Source organism: Corticium candelabrum, chromosome 17 (assembly GCF_963422355.1).
Source record: "Corticium candelabrum chromosome 17, ooCorCand1.1, whole genome shotgun sequence".
Classification (NCBI taxonomy): Eukaryota; Metazoa; Porifera; class Homoscleromorpha; order Homosclerophorida; family Plakinidae; genus Corticium; species Corticium candelabrum.
This window is the reverse complement of record NC_085101.1, coordinates 4,747,990-4,773,707: the sequence shown is the minus strand read 5'-3', so window position 1 is coordinate 4,773,707 and position 25,718 is coordinate 4,747,990. Positions and strand designations below refer to the sequence as shown.

At 43.8% G+C, this 25,718-nt stretch overlaps 5 protein-coding genes and 1 non-coding gene across 7 annotated transcripts; 2 read left to right on the top strand and 4 right to left on the bottom strand.

Moving 5' to 3' along the window:
* Positions 1–4,309: 4,309 nt before the first annotated feature.
* On the bottom strand, positions 4,310–6,586 carry LOC134192756 (uncharacterized). Its single transcript, XM_062661504.1, has 2 exons — positions 6,517–6,586; positions 4,310–5,415 (listed from the first exon to the last, which is right to left on the bottom strand). Exon 2 carries the CDS (start codon positions 5,377–5,379, stop codon positions 4,453–4,455), a length of 927 nt encoding a protein of 308 aa, XP_062517488.1. The 5' UTR covers positions 5,380–5,415; positions 6,517–6,586; the 3' UTR covers positions 4,310–4,452.
* Positions 6,587–9,558: 2,972 nt separating this feature from the next.
* Positions 9,559–16,985, bottom strand: LOC134192755 (ATP-binding cassette sub-family F member 2-like). The gene is made up of 10 exons (XM_062661503.1): positions 16,620–16,985; positions 13,692–14,251; positions 13,471–13,566; positions 13,286–13,405; positions 12,531–12,620; positions 12,349–12,459; positions 12,232–12,294; positions 12,037–12,165; positions 11,578–11,781; positions 9,559–9,880 (listed from the first exon to the last, which is right to left on the bottom strand). Exons 1-10 carry the CDS (start codon positions 16,951–16,953, stop codon positions 9,773–9,775), a joined length of 1,815 nt encoding a protein of 604 aa, XP_062517487.1. The 5' UTR covers positions 16,954–16,985; the 3' UTR covers positions 9,559–9,772.
* A 66-nt stretch (positions 16,986–17,051) lies between these two features.
* On the top strand, positions 17,052–19,513 carry LOC134193013 (nitric oxide-associated protein 1-like). Its single transcript, XM_062661792.1, has 4 exons — positions 17,052–18,176; positions 18,230–18,361; positions 18,901–19,017; positions 19,095–19,513. Exons 1-4 carry the CDS (start codon positions 17,055–17,057, stop codon positions 19,377–19,379), a joined length of 1,656 nt encoding a protein of 551 aa, XP_062517776.1. The 5' UTR covers positions 17,052–17,054; the 3' UTR covers positions 19,380–19,513.
* A 214-nt stretch (positions 19,514–19,727) lies between these two features.
* Positions 19,728–21,625, top strand: LOC134193182 (serine/threonine-protein phosphatase 6 regulatory ankyrin repeat subunit A-like). Of its 2 annotated transcripts, XM_062661988.1 has the most exons (4): positions 19,728–20,215; positions 20,326–20,492; positions 20,608–20,735; positions 20,794–21,625. In XM_062661988.1, the coding sequence occupies exons 2-4, from the start codon at positions 20,343–20,345 to the stop codon at positions 21,308–21,310; spliced, it is 795 nt and encodes a 264-aa protein (XP_062517972.1). In that variant the 5' UTR covers positions 19,728–20,215; positions 20,326–20,342; the 3' UTR covers positions 21,311–21,625. The 2 variants fall into 2 exon arrangements, with proteins under 2 accessions (XP_062517972.1, XP_062517971.1); XM_062661987.1 differs by lacking the exon at positions 19,728–20,215 and having other exon boundaries at positions 20,272–20,492.
* A 1,407-nt stretch (positions 21,626–23,032) lies between these two features.
* On the bottom strand, positions 23,033–25,286 carry LOC134193345 (heat shock protein 70 B2-like). Its single transcript, XM_062662180.1, has one exon. The coding sequence runs from the start codon at positions 25,096–25,098 to the stop codon at positions 23,194–23,196; it is 1,905 nt and encodes a 634-aa protein (XP_062518164.1). The 5' UTR covers positions 25,099–25,286; the 3' UTR covers positions 23,033–23,193.
* Positions 25,287–25,419: 133 nt separating this feature from the next.
* Trnad-guc (transfer RNA aspartic acid (anticodon GUC)) lies at positions 25,420–25,491 on the bottom strand. Its single transcript has one exon. It is a non-coding gene; the product is annotated as a tRNA-Asp (tRNA).
* Between the last annotated feature and the right edge of the window lie 227 nt (positions 25,492–25,718).

Sequence of the window (25,718 nt, the reverse complement as noted above, 5' to 3'; positions counted from 1 at the left end):
TGTCAATAACGCGCGTTATCTGAGGCCAAGAAGAGGGTAGCCTCGTACCCAGGCCCTCTGTATGTCTACCTGTGTGTGTGTGTGTGTGTGTGTGTGTGTGTGTGTGTGTGTGTGTGTGTGTGTGTGTGTGTGTGTGTGTGTGTGTGTGTGTGTGTGTGTGTGTGTGTGCGTGTACGTGTGTGTGAATGTCTGTCAGTCTGGTTTCAAATTGAATGCCTCCTTATATGTGTTTGTTTTTCCTCTTCTCTCTCTTTCGCTCGCGCAGAGAAGGGTCTGGCTAGGCGAGGCTACAAAAAGTGGTGCGGCCATGGCCGCACCAGCCGCACCGGCTCCTACGGCCCTGGTTTGCTCGAACCGATGCTCCGACATCTACACTATAGCTAGCCAGCCAGCTGCATTCTCAACGACTTCATGATCACGTCTACTACACAGAGTCTTGCGGAGAATTCATGGCGAAGTTTCGTCGCGATTTCGCAGCAAGTCGCATCGAATCCGGACGATCGAGTCACAGCGGATGCGCGCATCGCGAATTTTCATCGCGAATTCGAAGCTCCACGCGCGACTAGCAGCTACTCGCAGCGGATTCACGGCGATCAGACACATGCCGATCGCGTCCGCGGCACCACTAGTAAAAGAAAGTGCTTCCTAACGTCCCGTTCGCGTTCCCTACTAACAAACAAATGATAAAACCGTAGCTACTGTAAACACAAAGGTACCCGTGCATCAGGATGCGACACGATGTTTTAGCGCGACATGTCTTCGTCATTCTTGTATTACGGCCGTAATTGGCCGTATTACGGCCAATTGTATTACGGCCGTCATTCTTGTATCATGGCCGTAAAGGCCACACCACACGCTACCACTGGTGAACCACCGGCTCTCTTACTGTTAGGGCGGATGCCGCGGAGTAGATTGGATCTACTACGTCCCGACTTGGCGGCCTATACGTACAAGAAGCAGGAGCAACAAAGAAACGACCATGATAAGCGCAGTCGAGACCGAACGTTTGAGGTTGGACAGTTGGTGTACGTGAAAAATTTTGGACAGGGCACGCCATGGGTTATGGCAACAGTGAAAGAAAGAACGGGTCCACTATCATTCCGAGTCATGTTGCCTGATGGTAGAATGTTACGAAGACACCAAGATCACATTCGGTCGCGTCAACTGGAAGATGACCCACTACCCAACGGCACACATACAGACCCCACTGCATCACCACCGGAGTCTAACATGACGGAAGAACTGCCTTCCATCGAGGTAACAAGTGAACCAGGAGGGAGCATCTCCGAAACAAACGGTGACCACGGTGGTCAGGGGGAAACGGTTGGCCATGAAGCAACCAGCAACATGGAGCCGGCATCAACCGGGGTCAGAAGATCTGCTCGAGCAAGGAAGGCGCCGGACAGACTAGACTTGTAAACTAGCACTATCATACAAGTAGGGGTAAAAGACTTTAGGGGGAAGGGGTGTAGTAGGTTGACATGCGAGGACGTGGGTCCGGTTGCGCGTGCGCGGTTTAGCTCTGAGTTGGCGGTTGTCTAATAACACTTGAGTAGAGTTACTACAGTATGCATTTATGAAACTGAACACTAATGCTGGTCCTAGGACCAACCGCAATATATTGAGAAGAGGCGGTACCATCCCAGACCCGTGGAGGACAATTTTGTATCGGCGCTACACGGGTCTGGGAGGCCGAGGCTAGCCAAACCCCACATTAAACGTGTAGCCTCGGTATTCCAGACTGCTTTCTGCACGTGACGGGAGGAAAGGGTGGGAGGAGAGAAGAAAGCTTCTCTCCTCCCACTCTCTTCGCGAATTTTTTTGAGGGCCGGTTATTTCAGGTCCCGGATAGATATCCCGGATATTCACGTGCTTGACTTAATAAGCACGTGTACGTGTTTGCAGCGAATACGGCGCCACTGATAGTTCTCTTGTTTTCGACCGTAGGTCATTTAATTGTTGATTATGAGTGCGTGCATCGAGGGAGAACACTAATCTGAAGGGACTCCAGTTTGGGAATTATTTGCAGCAGCTGCTGAACTCTTAGAGTCTACTATTACATATGTGGACTTCTTTGCGACAAAGAAAGAATTCAAATTATGCAACACAACAGAAATTCAAACAAATTGAAACCAGTACGTTTTAGTTCATAAATTGAATATTATTGTTCAAACAGTAAATTGGCAATATTGATATTACATATGATTGCAGTACGTACAGCGTACTAGCATGCACTGACACGAAAGACCCACTGAGCATGCATACTATAGTACTTTGATTTATGTGCTGTTGTCAACGGTTCATCCTAATAATTTGGAAATTGTTGTACACTATTTACAGGTCAAAATTGTCACTTGTCACATTCAATTTGTATTCTGTCACACCAAATTAGTTTGTAGTCAGATCAAATTTCCAAGTCGTAAAATCAAGTTTGTTTTATGTCAGATCAAATTCACAATGTGTCAAAAAATCAATTTTTTTAACTTGTCAAACTAGCTTAGTTGTCTGTCAAATTAACTCTGGAGGGTGTCAATTCAAATTTAAAAGTTACCTGCTATTACTTAGTAACTAGTAATCAAATTTGCAAGATGTTCACCTAAGATGTTAACCTTTAGGGTTAATGGCTATGAATTTCAGTGCTTTGACTTGCATTTCGTGCAAAGTTAGTACGGTCAACATCTTATTTAAGCTTATTTCACAATATCTGTAGGACAGCAGTCTGGCAAATGCACCTTGCCACGCCTACTGAAGCCAGAGTGCAGCCAGAGCAGCTAGCCTCGCAAGCCAGGCTCTTCCGCGCAGTCGCTGAGCTAACCGCACGTGAATCACACGAGGAGGAGGAGCTTTTACCGGAATTGCTCCAGCGCGAGAAGAGCCTGGTCGCTTTCGAGAACGTCATAGTGACGTGGGACCCCCGATCGGATTTCATAGCTTGATAAAGCTAATTCGATTTCCTAAAGAGCTCGTTTATGTAATTGCGCTGATACACGAAGCAGAGAGGTAGCCCTCCGCGGAGAGCGCGTGAACACGAAATCCAGTGAAGCCGTTGATGGACGAAGTGCTGGTGAATAATGAGCGTAGGAATGGCCTACATGGGACTGGTCCGCTGAACCTACACTCTCCAGCAACGTTTCGTTCTACTGAACTCATCTGCAGGTTTGCGCGAATTGAAACCGACGTAGAACTATTCACCACTCCTGCGCGTCTACTCTGACATCTATAGCCTGTGGGGGAAATGGTGTGAGAACTGCCGGCCGAGTTTCACTCAACGGTTCATGAAAACAGTGGCCTAGAGCTTGTTGCAATTGACCTCTCCGCGTGTATTGCTAACACAGTCTATGTGACGGTACTTTCCACTCAGCAAGCAACACTTTTGTACGATATTGACCTCCTCACGGTGAACTGGAAACATCTAGGCATGGGAAAACAGCAGTGCAGTGGACCTACCATGTTCAGGAAGTGTAGAGTTGACTCGTAGTTGCACGTGTACACGTACGACTTGTTTCAATGCACGGTTTCTGACTGCTACATATATACACTAACCGCGTACAATGAGTTCATTTCTCAAACTACCGCGCTGCAGATCTAGATTCGGCGGTGTGCTGTTGGCGAAACTGAATGCTGAAAAGGAGTCGTGACAATGCAGAATATTACATGGCTGAGCTGTCTGCGTACGTACTAGAAGCGAACGATGATGTCAACTACGTACTTCGTGCAAAACAAGCAAGTGCGTGAAGCGATGTCGCGTGTTCTCAACTTTCATACCTACATGCTTACCTAATAGAATTAGCTTTATCAAGCTATGAAATCGGATCGGGGGTCCACGTCACTATGACGTTCTCGAAAGCGACCAGGCTCTTCTCGCGCTGGAGCAATTCCGGTAAAAGCTCCTCCTCCTCGTGTGATTCACGTGCGGTTAGCTCAGCGACTGCGCGGAAGAGCCTGGCTTGCGAGGCTACAGAGCAGCAGTGGTAGCCAGACAGAATTACGTGCATGAGAGTCCCAGTGGCGGATTCAGATGGGTCTCGTTTAGCTCAAGCCTTTGTCTATTATCTCTTACGCTTAAATCTGTGACGGAAGCAATTAAATTTTTATGAATATGCAAAATTACAGTAACCAAGTGGACGAGGCTAGGCTTTAGTCTCGCGTAGCCAGACCGTCTCCGACTACATCCTTTCGGCGAGAGATATATGGCTACGCGAGACTAGCTAGGCTTGTGTAGTCTCGTACCAGACCCTCTCGCGCCGTCGTGCCCGGTTCCCGTATAACACGAAAACCAATACAACAACGACGATCTGCTAAACAAGATTCTAGATTGTAGCAAATTGCACGAAGTCAGCAGTTCTAGAATAATCATAATCGTTAGAGCTAGGCGATCACTGCAACTCATAGTTATTGTAAGTCAAATTGCATGCAATAGCTTTCATGCACTGATGACGTGCAAATGCATGCTCAAGTGTTGCCAGTTCCATATCTAACAGAATTGATGCCATCGTTGCCCTGCTGGGGATTACCTAACAGTATGTTCCTTTCTGCATTGCTTGATGGTCGCTTCAAAACATATTCATATGGAAACCAAAGTGAGACATTAAATGCCCAATATCCAGCAAAGAACTGGAGGGAGTTTTGAAGATCTTTAGACATAAAATCGTAAACGGCAGAAACATAGAGTACAACATTCACGAGACCAAACAGCAGAATAGAAAAAATGACCTGCACAATCCATAGTAGTCGTTCAGTCTTCTTCCAGATTTTGAAGAAAAGAGCAAAACCAAGTGTGATAATGAACATTGTTAGAGTGTAAAGACCTGTTGCGACTCCGGCGGCGACTGGATAGTCAAGTACAAGCTCAAAGCATCGCAGGGTTGTGCCATTCGAAGAATCTTCGTCGCAGCTTGGCGCTAGAGTTGTGCAGTGACACTCTACTGGTTTGGAAGTGAAAGTAAGATTGTCGTCGTCTAGAAAGCAAGCTAATCCGAAAACACATACGCTTTTAGCGGTTTCTATAAAAAGAAGTATATCCCAAAAGGCTGTGATAGCAAAAAAGATTGCAGAAGTGAGCACTAGAAACAGGAATTGGATAGTTTGAGATTTCTTGTCTTGGTGTACTCCTACATCTTTGAACTCTAGTTGCTGGTCGTCATTTTCTACACCTTCTTGCGAACCGGTTTCTTTCAGGATGTCTTTGAACACAAACAAGACTGCTTCTTTTACCACGTTGTCATAGAGCCACTGTCGACAGTCGCAGCACCATCCGCGCCATCGAAACAAAATCCAAAGTACTCCCAGACAGAAGGCTAGACCGCCTACAACAATAAGCGGAACTGCATTCACTAATACGAAGTGTCTGTATTCCCATTGAGGAGTTGTCTGAGTCATGATTCTGTTCAATTTACCACGTTATTGACGCAGTCACTAGAAAAAGATCAGAGTCAAGGTTAACGGTACACCCATGCATACGAGTACGTACATATTTAGACGAGCTAGTGTGTTGAAGGGTATGTATGGAGTGCATTGCAAAATGTGACACAACTTAGAACAACACACACGGCAAATAAAAAACTGCAGAATGTAACTTCTAAATTTTTAAATCTAGCAATCTTCTCTAGCTGTGGGAGATTTTACTAAACTCATCACCCCTAATTCATACCGGCTTGGCTAGAACGCTACCTTACACTTTTACACAATGTATATAAACGCCAAATCACAACTAATAAGGTCTGACCGATCCAGAAACAAAGAAACCGCGAGAAAAGCCAAATATTTTGAGCACGTGAGCGTAGGAGAGTGACCTACTCGAAAGCTCGCGGGTGTGCTTACAGATTAGTAAATACAGATGTGAATTCCGATTAGGCCAAACATTATCAACCAATATCATTGCTAATAGTATTCTTGGCATTTCATTAGTGCTGTTTAGACTAATTGTGCGCATTAGTTGAAAGGCACCGCTAATGACAATTTTTAATTTACATTTGTGATTATCGTCAGTGCATAGTCGGTAACAAAGACTTCTTCGGTGTTGGACTTCTCTTTTTGTCCCTTTAGCTCTATATCGCAGCACACTCTGTCAGAGAGGAACTAAATCTTATGTAGTACAGAGACAGACGCACAATCAGGCCGTTTAGCATAAGCGAGTTCCTTAGTATATCAATTAGCATATTGTCACAGTTTCTTTCTTTTTTGAACATGCAGGCATCGCAAATACCTGGTAGTCATCTATATAATATGTGCCCTTCTGGGTTTGTTCTATAAAATGTGCACTTCTGGGTTTGATATAAACCCAAAATTAGACAAAACTAAGTACAGATCTAGACTTCATGCACTAGTTCCCTAACCAATCACTTCTCACGTCTTCATGGCTGGCTGGCTTAAGGTTTACGAAATCTAAGCACCAAATTTGGCCAGATAGAAGTATCTTGCAGTAAAGATGCCAAAGGAAAATCGCCCTATATACTTGCTACAAATTATTAGAGCTCCGTGATCAAATTTAGTAAATTTGAGCCACTCAGTACTCACCTGCAAAATCTTTTGGCTGAGCTGCTGCCTGTCGTGCTCGGTAACTGGCAGTACCGGGCGTTTTGACTACCTTAAAGAAATCTATTGATTTCTAGGGATTATATAATGAGAAGACGTTCTTAATTAATTAGATGATTTGCGAAAAATTAGCATATGCGTTACCTACACATGCTTGCACTGCTAGAAGCGAAGCAACAAACAATCTATTCGCAAACTAAGGTAAACTATAGTTATAACAACGTTAATTTGAATGTGCTCGTCACGGTGCCCAGATCTTCGTGCAATGTCGAGAAAAGAGAGTCGCGCCCACACAGTTGACGGGTGACTTCTAATAATTGTGTCTAGGGTCTTAGTAATAATTGCTCCCAATGAGTGTAATCTTTACTGATTATATATATTTCCTTTGCATCAAAGAATTCCCAGCAATCGCAAAATTTGTTAGAAGTTAATTAATTAATGCATTCTAGATTGTATAATTGTTTTCATGTCAAGGAAGGGTTTTCACGGGGGAGAAATATTTGTATGCATACATGCACTCTTTTACATACCAGTTGTCTGTCAATCGGACTATGCATGTTGACCAAGCTGGATTGGCAAGAAGCAATGTATGCGAGATGTGTTGCTACAAACTATGTTGCATTGTGTCTTCGTGGTGAACATTTTAGACCATTTGCTAGAGCTTGGCTTGTTCGTATCAACCAAACCATTGTGCAACCGTGACTCTCACAAGATGATGATAACGCTAGAGTAACTACAGTCTCTTTGACCTGCATATGTATATATATATATATATATATATATATATATATATATATATATATATATATATATATACATATATACTCACGTTACTTAGTTGAAAACGAATTGAGGTGGGAGGAGAGGCCAAAGATTCAATGCGATCACTCATGCCAAGGGCGTAACTAGCATTAAATTTTTACCGAGGCAAGTTTATATAAATTAATTAATTAACCTCTAGGTTTCTCAGTCACGTGTGTGGCAAGTGCTTCACGTGCCGTGAACGTGCGCTAGCTAAGTGCGAGAACTGTGGTGAAAGAGGACTTCTTCTGTTCGGTAACCGCGTGCAGAATGCCCGATCTTTTCTGTTATCTACTAACTGATACATCTAGCAAAATTTCTGCAACGCCGCACCCATTTTATTTACCGAGGCAACTGCCTCGGCTGCCTCATGCCTAGTTACGCTACTGCATGCAGATCGGTACGTAAATAGTGCAGCCATAGTGCATCCTATAACTCTGTTCGAAGAGCATACTCTTTAAACAGGCCATGGGAGAACAACAGGCGCATCGATTCTGCTTACTTCACTGGCTCGTGCTTGCAAATGGCACGCTTCTAGCTGCTCAGCCGTAGATGCCAAGAAGAATCTGACTTAGTTTGTTAGCTAATTAGTCCTGTACCTTGTAGAAGGACGTTTTCGCTGTATGAAAAGGCTTCCGCACATTTTTTAGAGTCGGCGTTTTTACCGTTTGTTCGCCAATACTAGCAGATGTTTTGTGTCAACTGTATACGTACATGCAGTAATAGCTGCACCACCGAATTACGACCTAGAGCAGAGACGTATACACGCAACACACGCTTGACCTTTCTGGACACTATTAGTACACAAAATAGCATTTCTCATGCAGCATACTGCAATCTCCGTTCGAATCGTCTTGTCTAGCTAGTCATGCGTTGAACGTTCTCTAAGTTAATTAGAATCCTGAAGACCCCTACGCAACTAATCTAGTCTACAATTTGACCACAAACTGTTACCATACTGATGAATGCATGCATGACCTTTGTAAAGGTCGGGAGTGGTGATGTTCTTAGAATTTACTCTGCGCATCAATCATACATCACGTCATGTGGCTATAGCGCGTGACATGATATACATCAGAATTCGCACTTATATCGTAGGAGATGCATTCCCATGCATTTCTCAACATTCATTTAGTACTTCTAGATAATGCGTGGTGGCAGGTCAGTACGGCATTTTTGTTTCAAGGCGGGAGAGCATCAGGGGAGGTCTAGGTGATGGAGGTGATGGAGCCCGCTTTGATGACACGGTGACCGCAGCTACACAAGCGAGTGATCTAGCGTGTACGTACGGACAATGAATTCCAGCTGTGATGGTGCATGTCCTTTTTGGGTTTGAGCTGCAATATCGACAAGCAAAGTCAAACTGTTTACTCATGGCCACAGGTAGTTTATAGACTCTTCAGCAAGCGATGTGACTGTGACTAAACGCCAACCTGTAGCATTTTGTGCGCATGCGCTTGTTACTTGACGAGCGGCGACGGCAGTGAGTTGGAAAGGGAGATGAAGGAGCACCTCCAGCACCTGAAACAGCGTGTTCGGAGTCTTCTGAACGTCTTTCTGCTTGGTGCATCTCCGATACAGTCTAGACAGTTGCCTACGTAGCTAATTATTGTGCTGCAGGACAATTCTAGCCGTTATGTAACGGCCATCGACTCTAGGGTCTACGTGGTTAGGTTCCTTCTTTTTTCGCACGTCACTGCAGAGGTTCATGCTCTCCCTAGAGGTCATGAGTCACACTCTACTGTCTGTATCTTTCAATTTTGTGTTAGTTGTTGTTTTTAGCTAGAGATGTGCAACATGCACCGGTGTGTTCCCCAGAACAATCGAGCTGGTTCTCACCTTTTCACTGTCGTTGTGTCTCAGACTTCTATTGGCCTTGCGTTACTTTTCTATCAATTTCCATTATGATTTGAGTTGTCTGTTATTATTATTAAAAAATTATTACTAATAAGTAATCCAAATAATTAAATAAATTAATGCATACTAATATTAAATTAAAATTAAATAAATAAATAAATTGTAAATAAAATTAATTATATATAATTCATGATTAATTACTATATATAGATTAATATTAGTATTACTAAATTGAATTCAAAAAGTCTCACCTCAATTGAAGCAAACACACACAAAAGTACAGTACATGTACCTCATAAAAGGCTAAAGAAAAGAGGGTACCGTATGCAAACCTTGTCTGTAGAAAAACCAATTATCACACCAAACTACAACTCTTGATGGGTCAATATTAATCACATAGAACAGATATAATAGATAATAGATACGAATCTCAACATCAGCACATAATTACAATCTGACCGGTAAAAACACTCTACAGTACAATCGTATAGCCGAGCTTCAACCAGTTAATTTACTAAAGAAAACCTCCATTTTGAGCACAAAAAGTCGACACCAAATAATAAATACATAAACTTGAGATCTATTTCTTAGCACTAAGTTTCTTTTTCAGCATTTTCTTGTAAGCCTGAATGTCACGATCCCAACGTTTCACAGTCTGCTTCTCACACACCCAAATGTCCTTCGCCACCTATTAATAAATAAATGAATAATAAATTAATAATTAATAATTAATTAACAGTAACAGAAAGCAGTGTTCCAGCTAGGGGCCTTGGTTGAGGCGCCGTGCCCTTACACTAATCTGTGCCCTAAATATACGCAGCATTTAGTTACAGACATCTCACAGATCTTAGTACACACAGATCTTTTGAAGTTCCAATGTCAGACCTCTCAACTTGTTTTGCACCAAATCGTGAGACTGTCTTTTTAAATGACCACGCCCATTAGACATATCGAAAGTAGTCGTGGTCAACAGACTACTTTTGGCCTCACTTTACGTTTGTGTGCGCCAAGGCTTTGCCTCGAACTTCCAAACGTTACTTTTACTGCAAGATACACCGGATACTCCAGATACAAGCAAGCAGAGCCGCACACAGAGTCTAGTTCAAAGAATCCGCGGAGTCCGCTATGTCCAGAAAGATGAAGCTAACGATCAAGTCTACGCAAAATGACAGTTAGAGAGTCTCACGGTAGGCTTGTCGTAAGAAAAGACTGGCAATCGTGAGAATTGGCCGCAAATCATGAGATCGTGAGACAAGCCCATAAATCGTGAGTCTCAATACAACATCGTGAGAGTTGAGAGGTCTACAACGTATTGTAAATGAGCCATCGAACCTCGCAAAGAAAGAACAGATCCGGAATAGCAAGATACGGACTTTGCCAGACCACTACTGCACATGTCACTGCAGCTGAAATGATGCGTTGACTAAGCGCCTAAGGAGGGAGCTAGTTGTTGAAGGCAGGGAGGGGACCACAATCGCTGAGACTCTTTAGGACGTGGTAACTGAACTAAATACAGCAGTTGGTATTCGTTGACGTAACTCCAGGTGCTTGCTCACTACAGCTGCTCTTCTGCTCCTACAAAAGTTGTCCTATTACTGTAATACAGTAAAGCTAGAAAGGCACGTAATAATTTGGTCGTGCAGCACTGTAGTAGTACAATGTGTAGGAAGATATCTGTTTATGTTTTGCAGTTGCCCTTGCCCATAGAAATCCCAACCCGCAAATGAAATTCCTGGCACAACAATTCCTCCTCACATAATCCTATGAAAGAAATACTTAAGGCCTGTCCACACTGGCAACTGGATCGCAATCCAACTGCAACGCTGTCCACACTTGCAACTGGATCGCGATCGGTTGAATCCAATTAGAAATAGTGGGCGTGTAGTCGAAACATCTAGCACTCCTCACTCGTCTTTGTTCTCGCTCACCTTACGTCGCTGTATCAACGCTTTCCACAAGCAAAGAAACCACACGTACACATCGGTCATCAGTCACGTGAAATCAAAAATGAGGGAGAGGTAGCGTTTTCAAAGTGCAGTGTGGACAGGGCTTTTTAATTTTAACCTTGCAGGCCACACCCATCTGGGTGGGTGCCCACATGCCCTGCAATGCCGCCTTGCCATTTTCAAATCCTAGCTGGAACACTGGAAAGCAATCGAACACAAGTCAGACACAGTAGCAACGATCTCATCCAGTCTTTCTGATCCAAACTCCCTACCTTGTTGTGACAATGTCCGCACGAGTTGAAAAGACTGGATGACGTCGTTGCTACTGTACTACGCAAAAGTTGATTCTGTTGTGTTGTCATGCAATCCCTACACGTCTCTCATCGTTTATCATACAAATGTGCTTAGTAACTTCGAGTCAAGAAAGTGATGTACTAACCTGACTGATCAGTCGGAAGTCGTGACTCACGAGAACCATTCCGCCCTCGAATTCGTTGATGGCCTCGGCTAGAGCATCGATCGTTTCGATATCGAGGTGGTTCGTTGGTTCGTCGAGAAGTATGATATGCGGCTGTTCCCACGCCATCCATGCGAAGACGACTCTCGATCGTTGACCGTCCGACAGATTGCTCATCGGACAAATCTGCAATAGAAAAAACGCGATCACAGCAACAACACACACAAAACTCGACAATCAACAACAACAGATAAATCACAGAATCGACAGACAAAGTTTGAGGATAATACGAATTGAAAAATTGACAAACAATTGACAGACATACATACACCAAACTGTAGATGACAACAAATTAAAAAATGACAAACAATTGACAGACATACATACACCAAACTGTTAACGACTGCAACAATGCACAACATCGCAACAAACAACACAAACCTGTTGCTTTCCCGTCAGACCAAACCGACCGACTGCGCTTCTCATCTGATCCTCCTCCTTCACAGCAGGAAAGCACTTCATCAGCCACTCTACCGCAGACATGTCCAGATCCATATGATCGCGAAGATGCTAAACGAATCAACACAACCATTGATATCAATACTACAAACGACAAATGAGTTTCCATTTGTTCACCTGGTGAAACCGTCGAATTCTAAGATGTGAATTACGTCTGACGATACCTTCTGTGGGCGCCAACTGAAAAAGATTTTGAAATTTATATTTTGTCAATAGACTCGAGTGTATCGTTACCTCTCCGTCAATAAGTTTCAATAATGTTGATTTGCCGGCGCCGTTTGGACCGACGAGTGCTAGTCGTGTGTCAAGATCGAGTCCAAAGTCAAGATGCTTGTAGATATGTGGCTACGTATGCAACAGAGAGAACGCATAATCATTACTGGACGTCAGCAGATTCATTGGTTGGTTGAGCTTACTTTTCCGCTGCCGTAACGAAAACTGACGTCTTGAAGCATAATAACTGGCGGCGGGATCGTACCGCATTCAGGAAACGAAAATTCAAGAGTCTAAGAAAAATTCGAGAAAATATCATAATTAATTAATTAATGTAAATTAGTTAGTCTGTCTGGTAAAGGAACTGCTTTTAGTGACCTAAACGAAACCAAACGACTTGAACGTAACGCCACAAATATGCTTCAGTAAGACCCCATCCCATACATCACAGACTAAGCTGACGTGCCATGGGGGCGGGGTGATACAAGAGCAGGTACCGTATAATTTTCAAAACATTCAAACTCTGTCTCCAACGATTGCTCAAGAGCCACCACAGCGAGGAATAACGTACTGGATCAATGCGACTGTAAAGAGTTAGACGTATTGCGAAGTTGCATAAATGCACTCGCAACACAAAATCACAACCCATAGTCCACAGCAAAATAAGTGATTACACACTCACTAAATCCATCCCATCAACATACATGAACTACAGTCTGTGCATGGACAGACAGATGAGCAGACAGACAAACAGACGAACAGATGGACAAACAGACAGACAGACAGATGGACAGACAAACAGACAGATGGACATACATATATACAGACAGACAGACACACAGACAGACAGATGGACAGACAGACGGACGGACAGATTGACAGAGACCATGCATTACATACTTCAATCAGACAGATGCGCAAAACATTTAACAGATGAATGACATAATTCTCAACTCACCCTGTCACTTGTAACCTTCTCTGTCAAACCGCTGTCGACCATCTTTGCCAGCACCTTCTCCTTGCTCTGTGCCTGTCGTGCCAGTTTCTTGTGGCCGTGACCAAATCGAGCAATGTAGTCCTACAAACAAATTTACTAAATAAAAGAAATCTGGTAGTTGACTGTAGAGACTGTCAATGACCAACTTTCATATGTGAGATCTGTCCCTGCTCCCACTTGTATCTCTTCATCTGATTCTCTTCCAATTCGAGTCGAGTTCTCATGTACGTGTCGTAGTTTCCCTACACGACACGTCCGACTAAAACTCCACACACGCTTACACAATTAATTAATTAATCAAATAAACTCATCAACATACACAATTAATTAATTAATAAACTCATTAATATCAATCAAATTAACTCACCGTATATGACTTCAATTTATTGCAGTGGAAGTGGATGATGTTGGTGCAGACGCTATTAAGAAAGTCCTGCGAGTGCGACACGAGCAACAGGATGCGTTTGTATTTCTTGAGTTCTGTCTCCAACCACACGCACGCCTCCAAGTCGAGATGATTCGTCGGCTCGTCGAGCAGCAACATGCTTGGTCCAATGAACAGGCAACGAGCGAGCGCCACACGCATACGCCAGCCGCCTGAGAAATGCTTGACCTTTGTCTGTTGCATTTCGAAGGTAAACCCCAACCCGTTGAGAATTTCGGCGGCTCGCGTTTCGGCCTTCGCTGCGTCCAGCTCTTCCAACCGTTCGTAAATTCCGAGTAGCCGTTCGGATTCGGCATCGCTCTCTGAGGCTGCCAGCTCGTCCGCTTCGTTCTCTAATCGGACTCGTTCGGATTCCACCTCGATAACACATTGTATGGCCGTCTTATCGCTGGCTGGAACTTCACTGATCAAGTGGAAAATGTCTACATGATCGGGTATCGTGATGTCTTTGTTACCCAATGCGGACATCAGTGTTGACTTACCTATAAAGAGACTCTTTGATAAAAAATTAATTAATTAATTAATTAAGTTATTCAGGAATGCCGCATAGCACTACATACGCACCATCTACACCTAAATTGTTATCCAAGCTCTCACGTTAGTAGAACTATAGCCAACCAACGTCATCAGTTATCTCACTAATAAATAGATCCTTCCACTAATTTTTTCTAAAGCCTGGTTCACAATATTGACGCTGACGTTGACACTGCAATAGAAATGAATCCTATTCCAGCGTCACCATCAGCATCAACATCAAAGGATGCTGCCGCGTCTTTATGTTGACGCTCAGCTGAGTGTCAGCATCAATATTGTGAACCAGCCCTAAGCCAAGACACAAAATGCATAGTACAGTCGGATGCAGAGGTGCGCATCTGGCACTATTACACTGCATGCAGCGCCAAAGCAAAAAGTGTAGTGCCGAACGTAGACTTTGCAGTGCCAATGGAGCTCAACCTTCTGTTAATTAAACAATATCCAGTTTCTGAATCAGAATCTTTTGCTGAAAGTAATATGATGCGACAATATGATGACAGGTTAGGTCTGGTGTAGACTTAGCACAATAACATAATGCTAGCAGCACAAAACATTGCTGTCATTACAATGGGACACTGACGGTTTATCGCGGATCATACCAAGAGTCCGGAAAAATGCCGTCGACGTCTTGGCTGCAATATAGATTCTTTGAAAACTTTCTGGACCAAATGGTCAGCTAAATTTACTCAAACTCTTGACGGTTCGTCAAATCTAATGACCAAGTGCTGTTCCAGGCTTCACGCTTGTGATTCTTGAAATAGTTTGTTTCTTGCCTCGTCGCGTAGAGTAGGTCCCTAGCCAGTTTGTAGTCGTATGTAAAATTGTCTTTGCTCAGGGCTCTGATGGACAGACAAACAGACAGACAGATGAACAGACAGACAGGCAGATGTATACATGATACAGGCGGCAACGATTCTGGAGGCTGTCATTTAAAACTGCTTTGTATCTCGTTTCTGACCGTGGCCGTAGCACATTGGTTCAAAACTTTTTGCAGTGCCAGACTGGTATTTGGCGCTGCATATGCAGCACCAACCATTTTAGCTTGTGCACCCCTGCGGATGTCACTCATCCGAACACTTTGGGACCCAATCCTGTGTCCCTGGGCCTCCGAGGGTATGTACCCATGCACACTCATTTAAACCGAATGTATACTGAACAACAACTGCACAAACACCCAAACTTGAGATTTTACCTTGTTGCACATGCGCATAACAGTTTACATCGCATACTTTTTAGAGGGTGTCCGAGGTACTCCATGTTCAGGTAACTGGTGTTCGGATAACTGACGTCCGATTGTAATCACATGATGTACTGCACCATTTTGTTGCAGACTGTCACACACCTGTAAGCAGGTTTAGTGTTGGGAAAGTCCATATGTGCCAGGGAGGGTGACGTTGTTCTAGTCTTACTTACAGGCATAAATCTTACAATTTTTCTATAAAACAATCTGTACATAGACGAGTGTCAATTGTCATTAACACTGTTTGTGTTCAATCTCACACCATTTCCCCAAAAAAACTATTGAAGACACTGACTCTGATGGGCGTAGCCTAGTGCATAAACTTTACACACAAAAACAGACACACACACACACACACACACACACACCATGCAGTGATATCCAAGGTATTAGAGTTACATGTTCTTTTGAATCGGATAAGAAGCTCAAGAGGAGAATTGCATGTACCTATTTAGGTGCAACGAAGAGAAATCATTCAAACACCTACACCTCAGGACCATCTCCATAGTGACCTACCTGCATCAACATGTGTATGTAAGCTAAGTAGACGACAAAAACCACAATAAATAAATAAAAATCAATAACAGACAACAACACCACATATAAGTCCCAAACTCAAATACAAAGAGTATTTTTTTACCGATGCATGAAACGCTAGGTATAGTATGCAGACCGGTCACGTGATGTACAGCCAACCAGCTCGACAACCTGCTAGGCAACTGCATAACACGTGACCAAATAAATAATGAAACATATTTATTAGCCACGTCATACGATTCTGCTCTGCTATGACGTAACAAACATGAGTGACGTTATTTCCTTAGTTAGGCATCAAAGGTAGGTATTCAGTCCTAAGGTGTAGTGACCGTGTACAACTTATAACTTACAAAATAAATAATAATCAATAACATACGACAACACCACATTAAGTGCCAAGCTCAAATACAAACAAAAAGTATTGTTTTTATAGTTAGATGTTGTACACCGTACAACTGACCCTACCACTGAAGGTACCGATCTTTGATTTGGGGTATAACTAGGAAACAATACTATGACGTTTGACTTGCGTGACTCACCACATCCGTTAAGGCCCACGAGTCCATACCGTCGTCCCCAGTTCAACTCCAGTTTTGTGTCAGTCAGTAACTCGAGACCTTGGTAGCTCAAAGAAAAGCTGCTGATGTGAACATCCCGCGACATGGGATGAGACGTCAACACACCAGTACATGTCCTCGCGCTGGCAAGCGTCAGAGCAGTCAGAGAGGCAGCGCTTGCCTCTACAGAAGCGCTGGTCGCGTCTCCGTTTCTTGACTGCGACGTCCCAGTGGCGGGACGCTTGACGTCGACAGCTTTTCGCTCTCGAGCCTCTTTCTTCTTGGCAGCACGCTTCTTAGCCGCGTCAGAAGGCATAGTGACCTCAGTCAAGGAAAAAAGCACGTGGATACGGGACTGTCATTTATTTGTTGCTGTCCCGTATGCGATTGATACTGTGTACATGTGTCAGTAAGATTATGTGGAGATTAGAGGGTCAGGTTTTGAAAACAAGACTTTGGATACAAACGCAGAGAAGACTGTTGTTTTTCAGAAAGCGGAGTGTCAAATTTGTAGCGACCGTGCAGAAACGAGTGGCACTGATCGATAGTTCTCTCAATAAAGAAGTTGGCATGCTTGGAACCTTGAAGAGAGCCTGTTCAACAGATGTAGCTGCTCGTGGAGCAACGAACACAGGCAGTATCCACCCACTAGTAGATATCAATTGTTCTGGATGTGGAGTGAGACTTCAAAGTCAAAACGAGGAAAAAACGGGTTACATTCCATCAGACAAGATGGAAGATCTTCTACAGCATCGAGACTTTTCTGCAATATGTAGACGATGTTTTCAGCTCAGACATTACAATGAATGTCTGAATGTCACTTTGGATGAAGACGATTACAAACGCCACTTGCAGCATCTCAAACATCAGAAGGCTCTAATTCTTTGCATAGTCGATGTCACCGATTTTCCTTGCAGTATATTTCCAAATCTTGTCGACGTCATCGGTTATAGAAATCAAGTCGTAATTGTTGGGAACAAAATTGATATGCTAACAGCTAAGGATGACACTCAACGACGAGTAAAGGAAACTGTTCATCGGGGCTGTGTTGAAGCTGGATTCGATCGTACTAACATTGTAGGGATACACTTAGTTAGTGCAAAGACTGGAGTCGGGATTAATGCTTTGGTCAAAGATCTCACTGACAATTGGGGTAAGCGGGGAGATATTTATATGTTGGGATCCACAAACGTTGGCAAATCGAGTCTATTCAATTGGTTATTGAAACTTTTGTGTGACATTCCAGTCGGTGAGATTGGGGGTGCTACTATTTCTAGATGGCCTGGTACTACACTTGGACTTGTAAGCTTTCCGATAGCCTCCCGGAGCAAGAGAGAACGAATGAAGAAAAAACTGTATCTTCAAGAAACCAAAGTAGGAGATGGAACGGATACGTGGTTTATGAATGATTATAAAGACGGACAGAAATTTGAACAAAATCAGGAAAGTGTGTGTAAAGCATCGGACGATGAAGCGACTAGAACAACAAGAAAGAAGAATCGTGTCTATGACACTCCTGGAGCCGTGAATCCACTGCAGGTGTGTTGGTCTCAAGCTGTTGCTTTTTTAGTCATCTCATTTTGTTTCCTCAGCTCATCAGTCACCTCACTCACGAAGAACTGAGGTACATAACACAAGCCAAACAACTAAAACCGAAGACATTCATATTGAAACCAAAACAATGTCTGATGATTGGAGGATTGGCAAAACTTGACTATGCCAAGGTATTACTGTACCTACTCTTGTATCACCCCACCCCCCATGGCACATCAGCTTACCGTATTTCTTCAATTAAACGCCACCATTGAATAAACGCCGCGGTGTTTAATCGAAGAAATGTGGTGTAGTCTGTGAATGGGATGGTGTCTTGCTGGAGGATATGACACCTATAGGTGCTAATTAGCGAAAGTGTTTGACTAATTACTACAACTCAAGTTGCTAGAACACCTTTGCTATTAGTTTTACCAGTACTATGTACTAATCCTCTGTCATCTCAGATTTTAAATTCTGTGTTAGAGTTGGAGTCAGTAAACGACAAGTCTGCAGCGTCTTGTTTCAGTTCACTTTTGCTCAAAGGAAAATGGCCAAGGAGCTCCTCATCTGGGTGCCAACTAACACTGATAAAATGTAGTTTAGGTGTGAAAATGTCAGAGGCTGGGCTAGAGTTGGGGATGGGGCTTGGTGGATAATGGGGTGATACAGAGTAGGTACAGCATACAAACTAGCATCATTAAATTATTAAATATTATTTTTTGTTATTCAGGGTAGCAGATCTATATACTTCACTGTATTTCGTTCATCTCTTCTTCCTGTCCATACAACTTGGGTTGAACGAAGTGAAACCTTTTATCAAAATCATGCTGGAGAAAACTTACTGAAAGTAAGGCAACAGAAAAATGGAATCGTAGACATAAAACAATTGTTAATTAAACATACATTAATCATTTAATCTGGTAGATCCCAATCGGAGGGAAGACTCGAATGGAGACGTTTCCCCCTCTAGACAGTCGGCCAATTGATGTTGAAGGGATTGGGTGGAAGGAAAGTGCTGTAGATGTAGTACTTTCTAGTGCAGGTTGGGTAGCTATCACTGCCGGGGAAGGTGACAAGGTGCAACTTACGGCTCACACACCAAATGGCAAAGGTATCTTCGTGCGTTCTCCAGCAATGTTACCTTCTGCAGTCAATGATAGAGGCAAACGATCAAAACGTGGACTTCGGACTGAATTTCTTGGCAAATAGAAAATATATTTAATATTGTATATGGATGTTATGGTACGTCATATGTGATGTTTGTAATTTTGGGTGTGTGATGCAAGACTAAAATATACATAAAGCACTCAGACTAACTAAATAGTTTGAGTCGATCCCCTTTTTCCTTCAAATCATTGATAGAGTCACATGCTCTGGTAGACTTCCAATTATCACACACACACACACACACACACACACACACACACACACACACACACACACACACACACACACACACACACACACACACACACACACACACACACACACACACACACACACACACACCACACACACACACTTTGAATTTGAAACAGAACCTCAACACACCGACGTTCCCTATGTAGTTCCAAAACAAAAATACATTTCCCTACAAAAACCAATTTCTACAAACAATAGTACACTTCCACCCTTAATTAAGTAACTAAGGAAATGGTTGGCTGCTTCCTGCTACTAGTCTATAGCTATAGCTACACCATGGCCACTCCATGTTTACCCCGTTGTCACAGGTGACCACAATACACCTGCACAACTACCTGATGTCACCCCAATTACATCCTTAATCACTTGCGCAACAATAAAAACAACGCCAACCAATGGCTACCGCGTTTCGCTATCGATTTACTAAAGAGCAGGCGGAGCTTCTAAACGGTTTCAGAAAGTCGGCGTGGCCTCGACCCTAATTGCTTTCTTACCCCCGCGAAGTGCACGATTTGCGTGCCTCAAACGGCGTCTCTAGGTTAGCGCATTAGTGTTCTTGTCGGTCTGGACACAAGTGGTGGTGTCGACCCTCTGCCGTGTGGGTGATTGCTGCATACAAGAGGGTGAGAACTCATCCATGGAAACGTCGCCTGCCCACTTCTGCTCTAGTTCCTTAGTGTATTGTCCTTTATCGTTTGTGTGGTGATGGATGCTGAGTGTCTCGCTTCTGTAGCTCTCAAACGTCGCAGCATGTATTCTGCGTCGTCGGTGAGGAGTCGCAGTGATGGCACTCACACGGCTCTGGCGAGAGCCTCGAGTCGCGGAGATGTCACACTCATACACCATCTGCTATCAAACGGAGCCAATGTAAACGGATGCAACCACAGAAGCAAGAGCACAGTAAGTCGACAACAACTACAACCTTGCTCTGACGCATGGAGTTGCAGTAATAATATCTGGGACAATGCTAATGAAAATGGTTCCCTAGTGTCTGATTTTTTCTTGTGTTTTACAGGCGTTGCACTATGCTGCGTCTATTGGTCATTTGGCGTCTTGTAAAGTCTTGGTGGAATACGGAGCGAATGTGAACGCATTTGATGCGGAAATGAATACGCCGCTGCATTTGGCGGCGCAGAGCGGCAAGTATGGCGACTGTCAGAATGGGTGAAGGACCTTATTAAAATTAATGTTGTTGTTGCAGTGTTCAATTGGTTCATTATCTACTGTGTCAGCGTGCCGACAAGTCAGTTGAGACCTCTTATGGTTTAACTGCTTTGCAAATGGCCGAGGCCGGTGGTCACACGGATTGTGCCGGTCTTCTGCGTCCTGCTCTTCCCAGCTCGTTCTTTCCTCCCATAGCTACGTATCAAGGCGTGAGAACCGGTTGTGGCGAATCTCTGGAGAATATTTCGTGTCATGTTCACGAGCATCTCAAGAGGGTAAAGTCATGCGAGAAAGTCGCAAGGTGGCTGGAAGACCTCGCACTGCATGGAATGCTCAAGCCCCAGCCGCCTCCACGGAGTCACAGACTGGACCGTAGACAGAGGGGAAACACAGACAGACGGAAGATGCCGTTACTCAGCATGTCTACTATGACACTAGACGGCTCGATACTGATGGCAAGATCCAAGCATCCTCGTACTGATGCGACACTCTGCTATAGTTACAAGAGACCCAAACTGAGGCTAACTCAGAGTGCACCTGTTCAGTGTACATAGTATTGTACTGATAGTTGAGCAGATAACTAGATAAAGATGTGTCTTTGGAATTATTTATGTAACGCGAAGATTGACTACAAACTGCTATTTTAGTTGCTGTAAAGTACCATCTATTTATGGTAATACAACTCTCGTTTCTTGGTCATGTACGAATGATCTTTGTGGGACTTGGGAGGGCAAGGTTGATGCTGCAAGGAAGATAATAGGGTGCAACATTTTGACTACGTACGTACGTACTAACGTTATTCTTGTAAGAGTAAACTAACTCCAAAGTGCAATAGGATGCCTGAGGATACTAGTAGTCAAGGAAGGAACAGGCTGCCACACCCAAGAAAGCAACCTAGTGGACTGACATTTAGACTTTTGGGTCTCCATAATGATGTCACCACAAGAACGATTTCTCTTTACTCAAAATCCTGTGACAGGCACCAAATATATGGGATGTTGGTGGAAGTGTTTGGTATGATTAGTTCTCAAAGCAAACAGTAGGTACTCTGCTAATAAAACATGCACAAGAAAAGGTAACATTGAAGTTGACTGATGAAAGAGAGGCAGACCCTTCCAGCCTCACTAATAACGAACAAAAACAACTCTACAATAAAACATTATCAATCAATGCTCTGGGACTTATCAAGAATTTTTCTCTACTTGGAATTGATCACTAGATAAGACAGCCAATCTTGAGATGTGAAAGGGTTAGTCGCTGAGGATACATTAACTTTACAAAATAATCCACTCAGTAACATGATGCTGCAATATAACAAACAACTGTCTTATGAAAATGTGTTCATAACAGCAACTTAGTTATAGAATGGGTTCTCTATTGTCAAAGGCTGCAGGCCATTGTGCTGTACTATGGCCTGTTACTGTGGTCTGTCTGCATGGATCCAGATTATGCATACAGCAAGATGTTCACCTCCCTGCATCTGTAGGCCATACAGACAGACAGACAGTTGTGGGTTTCTAACAACAACAAGGCCATGAATATTCATCATTCCTTTGGAATGGCCTCAAGAGATCAGGACAAGGTGGTCTTGAATAGAACTTGCATCTATCACACAGTCGTTTGTCTCGTCTTCCTGATAGGATATACATATACTCTTTACTGTTCTCTAAACTGCAATCTAGATAATAAACCAAATTCCGTTGGCATACATGGTGGTCCATCATGATGTCATACAACAGACTATCTAAGAATATTTACAACAAGACCACCATTGTCGATGTTTGCATGCTCCACAAACTTTTGCCACCTTTGTGTTGCAAGAAACTGGACACATCTTTGAACTGCTTCATCTCTAATCCGATTGACCAACAAAGCAAGTCTACACCACCAGACATTTATGATTTTCTAGCCATACAGTCCATTTCAAAATTTAAATTGAATCAACACTTTGCACACCAACTATGAGTGTGACAAATTGGCCTGGTTCACAGCTTCTTTACACATCTGTAGACCAAAGTCTGTCTGTAGACCAAAGTTTGTCAATTTTTTATCAACCTTGTAGTAGCAGCCATTTTAGCCCTTATTATTTTTGGCACCAGGTGCAGTGCAACTGTGTGTGGCACCATCATTTCTGTTATTGTAGGACTTTATCACTTGGTTGACTTTGGTTGTTTCCCATGTCCTTGTGGCCTACAAATATCCTACAGCATTATTACAATGCAAACTAGAGTGACCACCAATTTTATGCTGCATGATTCTAAACACCGACCAGCCCATACTATCAAAGCTTGTTAATAAATTAATCCATCGATTCTCACACCTTGTGATACAGTCACGAATACATATAAAACAAGTAATTCATAATACTTACTCAAACACAAACCAATTACACACTAGTTTGCTTTTGTCCCTAACATAGCAAGAATAACACTAATGTTCAGTCGACTTCTTCGACTGTCGGTCCACGACCATTCGAACCGTTCTCAGCACCACCGGGACTGGCACTGTGCAACTTGGACATGACCGGTGAGCACACTTGCTGCAGCTTCTTTAGTTTCTCCTCGTATTCCTCGGCTTCGGCCAGTGTGTTGCTCTCGATCCACTTCAGCGTGTTCTCCACCTCGTTTGTCACAGTGTCCACATCCGTCGAGCTCAGTTTGCTTCCTACTTCGTTGACAGACGACTTGATGCTAAACGCATAGTTCTCAAGCTGATTTCTCGCTGTTGCACGTTGCCTATGCTTTTCGTCTTCATCCTTGTACTTTTCGGCATCGGCTACCATCCTCTCTACGTCGGACTTTGATAGACGGGCACCATCATTGCTGATTGTGACTGTGTTTGATCTTCCCGTGCTCTTGTCTTTAGCAGTCACGTTGAGAATTCCGTTGGCATCGATATCAAATGATACCTCGATCTGTGGTACACCTCTGGGAGCCGGTGGAATGCCCGTCAACTCAAACTTTCCCAGTAAGTTGTTGTCCTTTGTAAGAGCACGTTCGCCTTCGTATACTTGAATGCTTACTCCAGGTTGGTTGTCAGAATATGTAGTGAATGTCTCGGATGTCTTTGTTGGAATCCTTGTGTTTCGTTTGATGAGAGAAGTCATGACACCGCCTGCGGTTTCGATTCCGAGTGACAGTGGAGCGACATCGACTAGTAGGACATCTTGGACGGCGGCACTGTTGTCTCCAGACAGGACTGCAGCTTGGACGGCGGCTCCATAGGCAACTGCTTCGTCTGGGTTGATCGACCGATTCAGTTCCTTGCCGTTGAAGAAGTCCTGGAGCAGTCGCTGGATTTTCGGAATTCGAGTCGAGCCACCAACCAACACGACATCGTGAATGTGTGACTTATCCATTTTCGCGTCGTTCAGTGCCTTGCTAACCGGTTCGAGACACTGGCGGAAGAGGTCTCCACATAGTTCTTCAAATCGAGCGCGAGTGATCCGTGAGTAGAAGTCAATACCGTCAAGAAGTGCATCGATCTCTATCTGAGCTTCTGTACTGGATGACAGCGACCTCTTTGCTCGCTCACACGCCGTCCTGAGTCGTCTCAATGCCCTTGGGTTGGCACTCACATCCCGGCCACCGTTTTTCCGCTTGAACTCTGCGGCGAAATGAGCCACCATGCGATTGTCAAAGTCTTCACCACCGAGGTGAGTGTCACCGGCAGTAGACCTCACTTCAAACAGAGAGCCTTCATCGATCGTCAGCACAGACACATCAAACGTTCCTCCTCCCAAGTCAAAGATCAGTACGTTCTTCTCTCCTTTCAAGTTCTTGTCCAAGCCGTAAGCCAAAGCAGCCGCCGTCGGTTCGTTGATAATTCGAAGTACATTGAGCCCAGCAATGTGACCAGCATCCTTAGTGGCAGAGCGTTGAGCATCGTTGAAGTATGCTGGAACAGTAATGACCGCATTGGTCACAGTCTCTCCGAGGTAAGTCTCGGCGGTCTCCTTCATTTTCGTCAGAACCATTGAACTGATCTCCTCGGGTGTCATTATCTTCTCTCCTTGATATTCAATTCTGATCTTGGGACTGCCACCAACATTAACCACATCGAATGGCCAATGCTTTCGGTCATTCTGGACAGACGGATTGTCATAGCGTCTGCCAATCAGTCGCTTAGCGTCGAACACTGTGTTCTTGGGGTTGAGTGCCACTTGATTCTTGGCTGCGTCTCCAATGAGTCTTTCTCCTGCGTCTGTGAAGGCGACGTATGACGGTGTCGTTCGATTGCCTTGGTCGTTGGCTATGATCTCAACTCTGCCGTGCTGGAAGACGGCAACGCACGAGTAGGTCGTGCCCAAATCGATACCAATTGCTGGTGATTTCTTGGCCATCTGATCTGCTTACTGCTCAACGAGTAAACTAGTTGATTGATATACAATGAATGGCGATTGCTGGTTGGACAGCGGTTTATATACGGTTTGCTTGAGAAGCAGGAGAAAGAGCAAGAACCTTCTAACATCGTCAATACGTATTCCCGAAGGTTCCAGAACGTTGCCACACCCACGTATTTGTTGCGTCTGCGCGACCAGCACTAAGCACCGTTGTAAAATTTTTAGTAAAGTACAACGGGCGACTTTTATACAAAAATCTAATAATACAAAATCAAACTAAACAAATGTAAGTACGATACAACTTTCAAGAAAAAAATTTGACTCCCCGACCGGGAATCGAACCCGGGCCGCCGGCGTGACAGGCCGGAATACTCACCACTATACTATCGAGGACTCACGTGGGAAACTTATCTTACCGATAGTAGATATTGTACAACAGACTCCTCGTGCACACCGTTGTGCAGCATTTTTCAAATCACTGTGGTAGTTAGCCAGAATATTACACCAAAAAGAACAGTATGAACAGAATGAAAGCCAATAGCAGCACCATATATATTTCACTAAACTTATAATAAAACAGAGTGCTTATAGCCAGCCACACAATAACCTAAATTTGTTGA

Bases quoted from the DNA above. Each gene is read 5' to 3' on its own strand.
- LOC134192756 (XM_062661504.1), bottom strand. From the start codon at position 5,379: ATGACTCAGACAACTCCTCAATGGGAATACAGACACTTCGTATTAGTG.
- LOC134192755 (XM_062661503.1), bottom strand. From the start codon at position 16,953: ATGCCTTCTGACGCGGCTAAGAAGCGTGCTGCCAAGAAGAAAGAGGCT. The intron at 14,252-16,619 runs GTGAGTCACGCA...GTCTCTTTATAG, and splicing joins CGTGGGCCTTAACGGATGTG to GTAAGTCAACACTGATGTCC. The intron at 12,295-12,348 runs GTAACGATACAC...AATCTTTTTCAG, and splicing joins TGAAACTTATTGACGGAGAG to TTGGCGCCCACAGAAGGTAT.
- LOC134193013 (XM_062661792.1), top strand. From the start codon at position 17,055: ATGTGGAGATTAGAGGGTCAGGTTTTGAAAACAAGACTTTGGATACAA. The intron at 18,362-18,900 runs GTATTACTGTAC...TTTGTTATTCAG, and splicing joins CAAAACTTGACTATGCCAAG to GGTAGCAGATCTATATACTT. The intron at 19,018-19,094 runs GTAAGGCAACAG...TTAATCTGGTAG, and splicing joins CTGGAGAAAACTTACTGAAA to ATCCCAATCGGAGGGAAGAC.
- LOC134193182 (XM_062661987.1), top strand. From the start codon at position 20,298: ATGGATGCTGAGTGTCTCGCTTCTGTAGCTCTCAAACGTCGCAGCATG. The intron at 20,493-20,607 runs GTAAGTCGACAA...TGTGTTTTACAG, and splicing joins ACCACAGAAGCAAGAGCACA to GCGTTGCACTATGCTGCGTC. The intron at 20,736-20,793 runs GTATGGCGACTG...TTGTTGTTGCAG, and splicing joins TTGGCGGCGCAGAGCGGCAA to TGTTCAATTGGTTCATTATC.
- LOC134193345 (XM_062662180.1), bottom strand. From the start codon at position 25,098: ATGGCCAAGAAATCACCAGCAATTGGTATCGATTTGGGCACGACCTAC.